This window comes from Morus notabilis, unplaced genomic scaffold (genome assembly GCF_000414095.1).
Source record: "Morus notabilis unplaced genomic scaffold, ASM41409v2 Scaffold85, whole genome shotgun sequence".
Lineage (NCBI taxonomy): Eukaryota > Viridiplantae > Streptophyta > Magnoliopsida > Rosales > Moraceae > Morus > Morus notabilis.
Genome location: NW_010362624.1, coordinates 184,951 through 195,308, shown reverse-complemented (window position 1 = coordinate 195,308; position 10,358 = coordinate 184,951). Strand labels below are relative to the sequence as shown.

The 10,358-nt window shown below is 35.6% G+C and overlaps 2 protein-coding genes across 3 annotated transcripts; one reads left to right on the top strand and one right to left on the bottom strand.

Moving 5' to 3' along the window:
* Positions 1-1,909: 1,909 nt before the first annotated feature.
* LOC21392999 (probable inactive ATP-dependent zinc metalloprotease FTSHI 3, chloroplastic) lies at positions 1,910-5,370 on the bottom strand. The gene is made up of 4 exons (XM_010102606.2): positions 4,013-5,370; positions 3,080-3,403; positions 2,489-2,789; positions 1,910-2,270 (listed from the first exon to the last, which is right to left on the bottom strand). Exons 1-4 carry the CDS (start codon positions 5,141-5,143, stop codon positions 2,071-2,073), a joined length of 1,956 nt encoding a protein of 651 aa, XP_010100908.1. The 5' UTR covers positions 5,144-5,370; the 3' UTR covers positions 1,910-2,070.
* Positions 5,371-5,711: 341 nt separating this feature from the next.
* LOC21392998 (EVI5-like protein) lies at positions 5,712-10,015 on the top strand. 2 transcript variants are annotated; one of them, XM_024168523.1, is made up of 9 exons: positions 5,712-5,974; positions 6,520-6,771; positions 6,867-7,062; positions 7,854-8,024; positions 8,102-8,218; positions 8,686-8,883; positions 8,978-9,037; positions 9,138-9,236; positions 9,822-10,015. In XM_024168523.1, the coding sequence occupies exons 2-9, from the start codon at positions 6,629-6,631 to the stop codon at positions 9,906-9,908; spliced, it is 1,071 nt and encodes a 356-aa protein (XP_024024291.1). In that variant the 5' UTR covers positions 5,712-5,974; positions 6,520-6,628; the 3' UTR covers positions 9,909-10,015. The 2 variants fall into 2 exon arrangements, with proteins under 2 accessions (XP_024024291.1, XP_010100907.1); XM_010102605.2 differs by having other exon boundaries at positions 5,712-6,098.
* The last annotated feature ends 343 nt before the right edge of the window (positions 10,016-10,358 follow it).

Genomic DNA, 10,358 nt, shown 5'->3' with positions numbered 1-10,358 from the left:
AATAAATATTTAAAAAGGGAAGACAATATATGTTATAATTTACCAAGTTATAAAAATTATGCTATGTACTTTAAAAACATGTAATAAAAATGCTATTTAATTTTCCCTTAATTTTTCTTAAAATTTTATTTTCCTCCTTTTTAAGGAAAATAAAATCAAGGCTTACTCTAATAAGTTTTCTCTCTTATTTCTATTCATTTGATTCCAAAAAATATTTGCCCTCACATTTTCTTTTATTTTTTCAATCCTAAAATCTAAATTCCAAACAAGCTTTAAGGTGGGTTAGGTTTTCCAATTTGGAGCATCATCAGTTTTAGAAAAGAAGCTAATAAAGGATTTATATTTAAACAAAAAAATCCTTAACGATGCGCATTGGACGACCACAAAATGAATAGGAGCTCATATGTACTCTTTTACGTAGTTAGGAATAGATAGATAATCAGGACAATGTTAAATGTAGAGGAAAGTCCTATGAGTTACCAAAAAAAGAACAAAATAATACTAAAACTATAAAAAGAATAAAATTTACCTAACTATCCAATTTCCAATTCATTAGTTTGGATATGTTGATGCACGTATTAAGTTATAATTGAAGTTTTAATAACGTAGAAAATACATATATGAAAAATTTTACTTATACTAGAAAATAAAAAAGAGAACACATTAGGTGCGCTATCCTAAATGAAAATTGCACAACTGACTTGTTTATTATCTGAAATGAAAGGGTGAGAGCAAGTAAGACAAGTTCAAAGTCTCTTTTCATTTAGATTTCTTCAAAGGCCAGAGTTCCAAATGTTTTGTAAGGAGCCATGCAAACCTCTGCAATAGGGGCAATATGAGTGCTAACAAATTGTAAGAGTCCTGGAAAGGAGATAACAAAGGGCTGATCGTCACACTATAAATGTCTTCCCATGGAACGGATTTTAGTACCAGCCCCGATCTCCCATTTGGTTAATCTGAGAAATGATTCGTTTAGTTAAGAATTGCATTTCCAAGGATTCCTAAAAGAACTTCTAAAAGCTTACATTCGAATTCTTCTAATGACCATGGCCTGCAAAGAATTTCGTTCCGAATGAGACCTTGAAAGTCATTTTCCCAGTAGAGCAAATGTTTTGTCATCTTAAATTTACCTATAACAAGGCCACCCCACCTCTAACTTGACTTATCATTGGAATTAAGGAACTAGAGAATAGCAGAGTATGTGAACTAAAATAATCCAAATATTTTTCACAAAAGGGAAAGAAAATAACATGATTAGGCTAGATTAGACCACTTCAATGCAAATGTTAATGCTGATTATATATTTAGCATCAAAAAATATGATATGGTATATTATTTTCATGTTTACTCCAATACATAATGCTATTTAAAATGCTAAATATACATTTACCTATAATTAGTAAACTTTGGAAGTTGTAAAAGAAAACTTTTAGTTTTAAAATATTAGAAAATGCAAAAGTTGCATTCAATCACATAGAAAAAGCAAACATTTCAACTAATAGAAATCAAATGTTAAATTTCTCATATGATATACTTGATGGGAAATTTGTCACAAAGTATAATATATAGGAAATTTAGCATAACAAATAACGTTGCATTGGAGAGTTTTTTTGCACTTAAATAATGTTAAATTTGCAATTGGCATACATTAATTATAGCATTGCATTGGAGATGCACTTAGACTAGGCCTTCAAAATGAATGAATGGTAAGGACATACTAGACTAGAGTTAGACTAGACATTGTCGAATTGAAATGAACCAGAATCACAAATAGAAGATCTCAGAAGATTCATGAGATGAGACTCCATTTATGTATGACTGTATGACACTTTCTGGCTTCATAAAAATGAAACCCTTCAAATGTTTCAGCTATTAAGAAGTAGAAACTTCTAATTTGTTGTAAAAATTTTCGAATCGTTATGGGAATTAATGCAAAATCATTCCCAGCTATCACATTATGTGTTGAACAGATGACAATAAATCAAGTTCTTACTCATCAGAAATTATATGAATATTCAAGTATAAAATGCAAGATGAGTTACAAGAAAAATCTCAATATATACGCATTCTTTAGCTTAAAGTTTGATATCCTAGTGGTCCCTGAAACCCTTCCTCTCTTGTGTCATTCTTTCTCATCAAAGACGGCAGCCATGGAAACAGTTTCCCTAGCTCCTTGCTTAGTGCGGTAGGCCTAAGCTGCTTATCATTGATACCGAATTTTGCTCTTTCAATTGCTTCCATTATATCTTCTCTTGTCACAGTTTCACCACCTGAAAACCCCAAAGTCAATTACAACTTTTGCACTGAACCCAGAAATCTCCATTTTTCTCTCTTCAAAGAACCATATAGAAATAAGCAGTGCATCATTTGTTTTTTTTTTTCGAAAGGAAGCATTGCATCGTTATAAAGAGTTTATGGAGAAAGTTGAGCATATAAAATGATAAAGAGAAGGGATTCTGAATGGAAGGTACAATATGATCAGACCAACCTTCACGAGCAGCAAGTAAAGCGGCTTCATTAACGATATTTGCAAGATCAGCGCCCACAAAACCTGGGGTCAGAGAAGCAACTAGGTCACATATTAGATTCATGTCTTCCTCCAGAGGAACATCTCTCAAATGTACAGCCAAGATCTTTCTCCTTCCTTCTTCATCTGGTTCTCCCACGAGTACTTTTCTCGAGAAGCGACCTGGCCGGCAAAGGGCTGGATCCAATGCTTCAGGTCGATTAGTTGCTGCAATAACTACGACCTTTATGTCTGACTCAAATCCATCCATTTCTGTCAGCAGCTACAAATGGTAGAAGACTTTCAGAAACCAACATATAAGCTGGAAAACTATGAGTAAAATGAGATTGCAAAGCCTTTTTCAGGGGATAAAAGAAAAGTTTCTATCCCAATAAGTTACTAAAAGTTCTTAAAAGGCTCCTATATGCAATTAGACTAAACCAATTACAGAAAATTTATGAATGAATAATTTCTGTCATATTGTCAATCCCGAAGGATAAGGACCACTTTTTACGGGCCAGGAAAAAAAAATGGCAAGAAATTAGAAATTAGATAGATTCAAAGTACGATTACCTGATTTAATGTTTGGTCACGTTCATCATTGAAACTTCTACCGCGCTTTCCTCCTACGGCATCAAGTTCATCGATGAAAATAATTGAAGGTGCATATTTTCTTGCCACACGAAAAAGGTCTCTAATGCGAGCTGCCCCTCTTCCAACAAACATTTCCACAAACTCACTTGCCGAAACACTGAAAAATGGTACACCCGCCTCTCCAGCCACAGCACGGGCCAATAACGTTTTCCCTGTTCCTGGTGGACCCACCAGCAACACGCCTCTGGGCAATTTTGCTCCTAACTTTTGATAGTTAATAGCTCCTTGCAGGCATGAAACTATCTACAAATGGAAAATGTGTCAACAAAGATGAACAAAGGAGAGACTCAAAGAGATAATCAGTGGCCTAAATTTCCAAATTGCGGGATATACTCAGCAAATACATTCACATATAAACAAGGAGCATTCAATTTGGACAGATTTGTAGGTCAACTACTTCCCAAACAAATTGAATCCTACAAAGTTCATGTACAAGAGGAGATATGCACGTGACGGTCTATTAGTATCATGCCAAAATCATATTTCACGGCTGGTTAAATACCGATAGAGTTTTAGCTAGCGATGGTGTGTTTGGTAAGGGGATTCATACCCTAATTCGAACCATGGTTCATAGTTCGCTATAGTGTTTTCTCTCACAAAAAATACACGTAAATTGAAAATGGTTCTAATCTCATGATTCTAATCCATGAACCAAACGTCATAGCTTGAGAAAATGCTTTTGTAGAAAACATATAGAAAGCTTTTGGAAAATGGCAAGCAAGTATAAAATTTTTACATCTAATCCAGATTGTGAACACCAGGTAACACCATTAATTCAATTATAAAGCTATCATTGAGACAATAGAGAGAGTTTGCATGTTTGCCATAATTTTCAAGTGAAGAGACGCTTACCTCCATGAGCTCCAACTTAGCAGCATCAACACCTTCAACATCATCAAAGCCGACCATCTCCAAATCATGTTTCTGCTTTCTTGCCGGGCTATTAGCAGCAGAAAGTTGACGATAAAGTAGCCACATTAGCGGAATCAAAGGAATCCACAGTGCTATCACAGTTAATAAAGTACTCCTCATTGACATCAGCACTGATTGAGGGGCTGAACTATATATAGTCCCCTTCTCTCTCATCAAACTAAGAAGAAACTCCTCATCATGATCTACTTTTCTCGTGGCATACTGCCATTCTGGGGTTGAAGCTCGTTTCCTCAGAAATTTCTTCATTACATTTGCACTCACCGGCTGGACTGGTTTTGAAACATCATCGCTCACAACATTATTTGCCACACTTTCATTTGGAAGACTTATTGCCGTAGACTCTCTGTTGGACATTCCAGTATCTTCTATATTCTGCATTTTCGTATTATAATATATACGACGAGATCCCTCTTCGAGCAGAACGTTGGTAACAGAACCATTCTGGAGACTCGCGATCAAGTCTGAATATGGAACCATTTTTGGAGATGGCAATGAAGTTATCTTCAGAAACAGATAGCACAACCCCAGTGCAACAGAAAGCGAAGCAGAAAGCATTACCATCCTCATATTCTTTCTCAAAAAAGCCCCAACATCATTCAACACAGAACCAAGTGAAGCTCTTTTCATTTTTATAGTCAACAACCGAAACCTCGGGCGTAACCTTAACGAAAATCTCCTTCTCCTTTTCACTCGACCGCTTTCTCTTTTCCCCAAATAGGCCTGCTTATTATCTCCATTGTTCCCACTCCTCAATATCTCAATCTCATCTTCACAAGGCAACCCATTTTGCAAATTATAACAACTGCATAACCCAAATGGGGAAACGCTACAATAACCATTATTAACCAATGAGCTAATATTTCCATTCCAAAGCAACCCATTTTGAGATTTGTAAAATCTATGAAATCCCATCACAGAAGCAAAGGGAAATGCACGATTACAACAAAAACGTTCACATATCCTCAAAGACTTGGTTTTTCCACCGCAAAATCCGAACTTGTCACGGGCTACCAAGAACCCATTACTGAAAGCAAGAGAAAAACAAGCCATGTCTCTCTCTACTGCAACTTCTGCTATTAAGTAAAACTACCCACTAACTGTATTTGACCCATTTATCCATAAAAAAAAACTAAATAAAATAAAAAAGAGTAAAAGTGAACAGCTTTGAACACGATAAATTAAGGGGGTAACTACCTGATTGAATCAGCAGGTGAAGGCAAAGCTGAAGCTAAGAAATCTGTTCTCTTGGGTTTCGTTCTTTTTGAGAATTTCAAAAAAGGAAGGAGAAAAGAGGCTAAGAAATATCAATATCAATATTGATATGAATATCCAAAAAATAAACCCGTGGGGTCCTTCATGGGCATCCTGGTCTGACTGCAGACTCTGTTCTGCGTCTTCATCTTAGCTTGCGAAAACTTTGAGGACGCTTGACTTGTCGTTTCATCATACAAAACGGCACGTCGTTCTGTAAATTTATTTGGGTTCATTTGATTATTGACTTGTCGTTTCATCATACAAAACGGCACGTCGTTCTGTAAATTTATTTAGGTTCATTTGATTATTGCTATGCAGGAACATTTCTTTTGATTTATTTTTAATTTTATTATTCCGAGCAAATCGTTCCATGATTTTCATCAGACCGATGATACACTTTAGCAGTTGAACACACGCGTAGTGATCCGTTTGGTTTGTAGGATAAGCAAAACCGCCATTCCTAGCTCCCCTTTTCCTCTGAATTTCATTGGAAACAAAACCATAAAACAAACATCAACAATCTTTATTATAATCGTCAAAACAAAAACAAAAAAAAAACTCGTACAATACAAGACAATCATTTGAAGAGAAAACCCATCACTTCCCGACTCAGATTAGCCGACCCAGGTTGGTCTTCTCATCGTTTTCGATCAGTTCTATGATACCCACGTGTGTTTTGTTCGTGCTCTTTCAATTCGTTGAGAAATTCATGGTTTTGGGATGAACCCCATTTGATAATACACGTGAAAAGGTGCGGTTTTGATTTTCTGTTGGATATTTATCTTTTCTTTTCTTTTCTTTTTTTAGTATGATCACTTCAATTATTTTATTTGGGGAATTGGGTATGAATCTGTGTGCCTCTGTGAGAGGCTTGGGACAAAGTTCCTTAGTCCTTCTTCGATGGATCATATTCTTCCTTTTGTCGTATACCAACATTGCTCCAGCATATGCTTCAGGAATCCTAATAAAATTATGCCCATGTTGGCTCTTTGATATTTGGGTCATTACACTTGAACAAATAGCTTTTTTATTATTAATTTTTCATGGTAATTCATCTGTTTTTGGACTTTCAATTTAGTATTTATATGTTTCAGTTACCATTTTTAGAGCTATTAATGCAAGTAGTAATTGAAAAAATAAATAAATAAAACCACTTCTTCTTTTTTTCCCAGATTTGCTTTATATGCTTTAGAAGTTGTGAAAGGGTCAACAAGTTGAAGATGACAAGAAATTTGTGTAATCTGCATTGTGAGTTTCAAGTGAGATTTTGATAATAGTGAAATGGAAAAAAAACGGATAGATGATTATGAGCCAGGTCCAGTTCCTTCACCAAGGCCACTAGACAGATTTGGGTTTGTAAAGCAGGAAGTCAATAATTCATCTGAGGCTTTGACAAAGGGCAGATCAGCCAATGAATATGAAAGGTTTGTGCTTTTCTTTGACCGAACCGTTTTTAAGTTTTTCAATTTGGATGAGTGTGAGATGTTAATGTTCATATTTCCTTGTGATGTTTCCATAGGGATGAAAGGAGGGTTAGAAAATGGAGGAAGATGATTGGGGTTGGAGGCAGTGATTGGAAGCATTATGTCAGAAGGAAGCCTCATGTTGTTAAAAGGCGGATAAGTAAAGGGATTCCTGATTGTTTACGGGGCCTTGTTTGGCAGTTGATCTCGGGAAGTCGGGACCTTTTACTGATGAATCCAGGAGTTTATGAGGTAATCTCCACGGAGTCTTGAATTGTGTCTCTTTTGATAGACGTAATCGATCGAAATAATATGCCTGGACTGTTGTTGATGAGTAGGTTTGTACAAATTTAATTGCTTTGTTTGGATCGTGAGGTGAAACTAAAGAGTTGATTGGATTACAAAATGAAATATAGTTGTTCTAAGTTGTTTCTATGCTACACTAGGTTTTTTATTATGTCTTTAACTTTAGTTATAAAACACACCATTGCTACTTGGTGGCAGTCAACATAAAGGTATCACTTGCGTTGATTATGATGTTTTATTTTATGCGAAACAAATTCGTCGAAATCATTGTCTTTGATACCGTTTGATGCTAAAGTATTGTAACGTAGTTTAAATTTGGCAACTATTTTCTGCAAAAAGGTGATCGGTCGAATAAATGCTAATTTCTAACCTTTTTTTCTGATGGTAAGTCTGGTGACTCTGGGTCACATCAATCATCTGCTATAAGTGATGTCTTTTGAAAAGCCAGGTTGTCTTTTGAAGCTGCACTGATATATAGTCTCGTGATAAATTTTTCTGTGGGCTTAAATTTGTGTTTTACTCATTAATGTCTAGTTAGTGATGGGTCTATAACATGGTTCTGTTAAGCAGAATCAAAATAATTTCTAATTATGATTAAGGATACTGTACAGAGGTATGCTTAGGATGTTTTTCTTGATGATTCAATGCAAATATATGGCAGAGTTTTTATTTGATGTACTTGTTTTGTGAACATATATGCGTAGCATTGTCCTTGAGAAGCTGCATGTTTGTTGCAGCAATTAGTAATATACGAGACATCGGCTTCAGAGCTGGATATAATTCGAGATATTTCTCGCACCTTCCCTTCACATGTCTTCTTCCAGCAGAGACATGGCCCTGGCCAAAGGTCCCTCTACAATGTTCTGAAGGCATACTCTGTCTATGACAGAGATGTTGGATATGTACAGGTTTGTTGACTTTGTCTTCTTTTTCCTCTACTAAGTTCAAGCCAAATACTGAATAATTCGATTTGTTGAAAATGCAGGGAATGGGTTTTCTGGCTGGGTTGTTGCTTCTTTATATGAGTGAAGAGGATGCGTTTTGGTTATTGGTTGCTCTACTTAAAGGAGCTGTGCATGCTCCAATGGAAGGATTGTATCTGGTACCTTTTCTTCAGTGTCTTATTATCATTTTTTTTTTTGTATGGTTAGAGTTTGGTGAACAAGATTGTCTTATGCTGCCATTAGATGTATGTGCATGCAGAAGTCGTCACGTATAGAAGTTGGACTTGATTGGCAACAATCAATCTGAGCTTCGGAATCCTAGATCTATAGGATGTTACAAACCCATTAGGTAGAACTCACCCTAGCAAAACCGGCTTGCAAGGGGAGGGGATCCAAGGGCTTAAAAACCCACACACCATTTTATATTTATTCCACATGGGACTCTTTTGATATCTAACATAGAACTCGCCCTAGCAAAACCGGCTTGTTCGGTGTCTTTTTCTTTCTAGTATATATTTGAGTTTTACTGGGATTTTCTTTTTTTTTTCTTTTTCTTTTTTTTGGCTTGCCTATGAAGAACAATTTTCAGTATTTTGAGGTAGAGTTTCTGCTTATTGTTGAGTAGGTAGGGCTACCTCTGGTACAACAATACCTTTATCAGTTTGACCGCTTGGTGAAGGAGTATCTGCCAAAGCTGGGTGAGCATTTTTCTCAAGAAATGATCAATCCTAGCATGTATGCCAGTCAATGGTTTATCACTGTTTTCTCATATTCATTCCCATTCCACTTGGCTCTTCGAATTTGGGATGTTTTTCTTTATGAGGTTGGTATCCTATGTTGTTGAAACTTAGTCCTTTGAAGTACTATCTTTGGTTTTAAACTCAATATGAATCTATTTTTTGATACGTTTTTGCCAGGGTGTTAAAATTGTGTTCAAAGTTGGTTTGGCCCTGTTAAAGTATTGCCACGATGACTTGGTAAGCATACAAGGAATCTTATTCTGCTTCAGACCCATGCATGATGTAATCAGTATCTTTCCTTCTTATAGCTGCATGTCTGTATCTTTTTCTTTAAAAGGTGAAATTACCCTTCGAGAAACTCATACACGCTCTGCGCAACTTCCCTGAGGATGCGATGGATCCGGATACATTACTACCTATGGCTTACTCAATCAAGGTACATTATCATCATTAGTCCCTGAATTATATGAGTTGTCTTTTGGCCCCTATAATACAAAATGGCACAAAACTGACCCCGAGCTCATTAGAAGTTGCAATTTTAGTATTTTCATCAATGAAGCATCAATTTTTTATAGTTTTAAACACATTTACGTCACATGACTCATTTATTAAAAGATAATATAGGAGGGAGAGGACAATGGGGGGATTATAAGCGCAGTAGGAAGTGATACTTACAACTAAAGCAAGGAAGCATTTGTGATTTGTTTTTGTTTTTTTTTAACTTTAAAGTCTATTTTGTTTAAATTTATTGTTGTCATTCTCCTTTATAAAACAGTCGCGTGACTCACACGTGTTTAAAACCATTAAAAAGTTTACCTTTCATCAACTGAAGTATCAAAATTACAACTTTTGTAAGCCCGGGGGCTAGTTTTGTGCCTTCTTGAATTATAGGTCGCAAAGTGAGGTCTCAAATGCATGTTTAGGGCCAAACTTAGTTGATACTATTTTGTACATGATTTAAATGTCAAGACGGGTATTTTGTCCCACCTCTTAGGTATTCTGTTTTGATTAATTACATTAGGTAACCAAGCGTTTAGAGGAGTTGAAGCTGGAATATGAAAAGAAGAACGGAAAGCTGTTTAGCTCTGCAGAAGCTGGTCGGAAATAGTTGCTATAAGTTTATAAAGATTTGCATCCATAAGAGAGGAACTAAAACCTTACTACTCATAATTAAATGCACACACTAAAGCCCCGTTCATTTCGTTCTTTTGAATCGAGAACTTAAGTTAAAAAGTAAATTCATGTGAGAAAAAATTATAGTCACAGAAAAAATTGAATTTGAATTTATTAAGAGAAAATACTGTAGTAAAAATTTGAGTTGTGATTTAAACTAGCAAAATGAACAAGTGTTAATTATTTAATTTTCATTCTTTTGTCTTGTCAACGGACTGTATAGAGGATCAGGATGTATGTTTGTGCAGTCAATTTCACCCATAGGCTTTCCAAGTTGCCTTTCAAAAGTGCCCTTTTCTGCCAAAATTGACTTGTAATATTGGAATAGTTTGCCAACTAGACTTTAAAGGATACAAGTCCAGAATTTTTTTTTTTTTTTGAAGAG

Excerpts from the sequence above, each read along its gene's own strand:
- LOC21392999 (XM_010102606.2), bottom strand. The coding sequence starts at position 5,143 with ATGGCTTGTTTTTCTCTTGCTTTCAGTAATGGGTTCTTGGTAGCCCGT. Across the intron at positions 3,404-4,012 it reads CTAAGTTGGAGCTCATGGAG|ATAGTTTCATGCCTGCAAGG; the intron begins GTAAGCGTCTCT and ends TTCCATTTGTAG. Across the intron at positions 2,790-3,079 it reads GTGACCAAACATTAAATCAG|CTGCTGACAGAAATGGATGG; the intron begins GTAATCGTACTT and ends TACCATTTGTAG.
- LOC21392998 (XM_024168523.1), top strand. The coding sequence starts at position 6,629 with ATGGAAAAAAAACGGATAGATGATTATGAGCCAGGTCCAGTTCCTTCA. Across the intron at positions 8,025-8,101 it reads GAGATGTTGGATATGTACAG|GGAATGGGTTTTCTGGCTGG; the intron begins GTTTGTTGACTT and ends TTGAAAATGCAG. Across the intron at positions 9,038-9,137 it reads AGTATTGCCACGATGACTTG|GTGAAATTACCCTTCGAGAA; the intron begins GTAAGCATACAA and ends TTTCTTTAAAAG.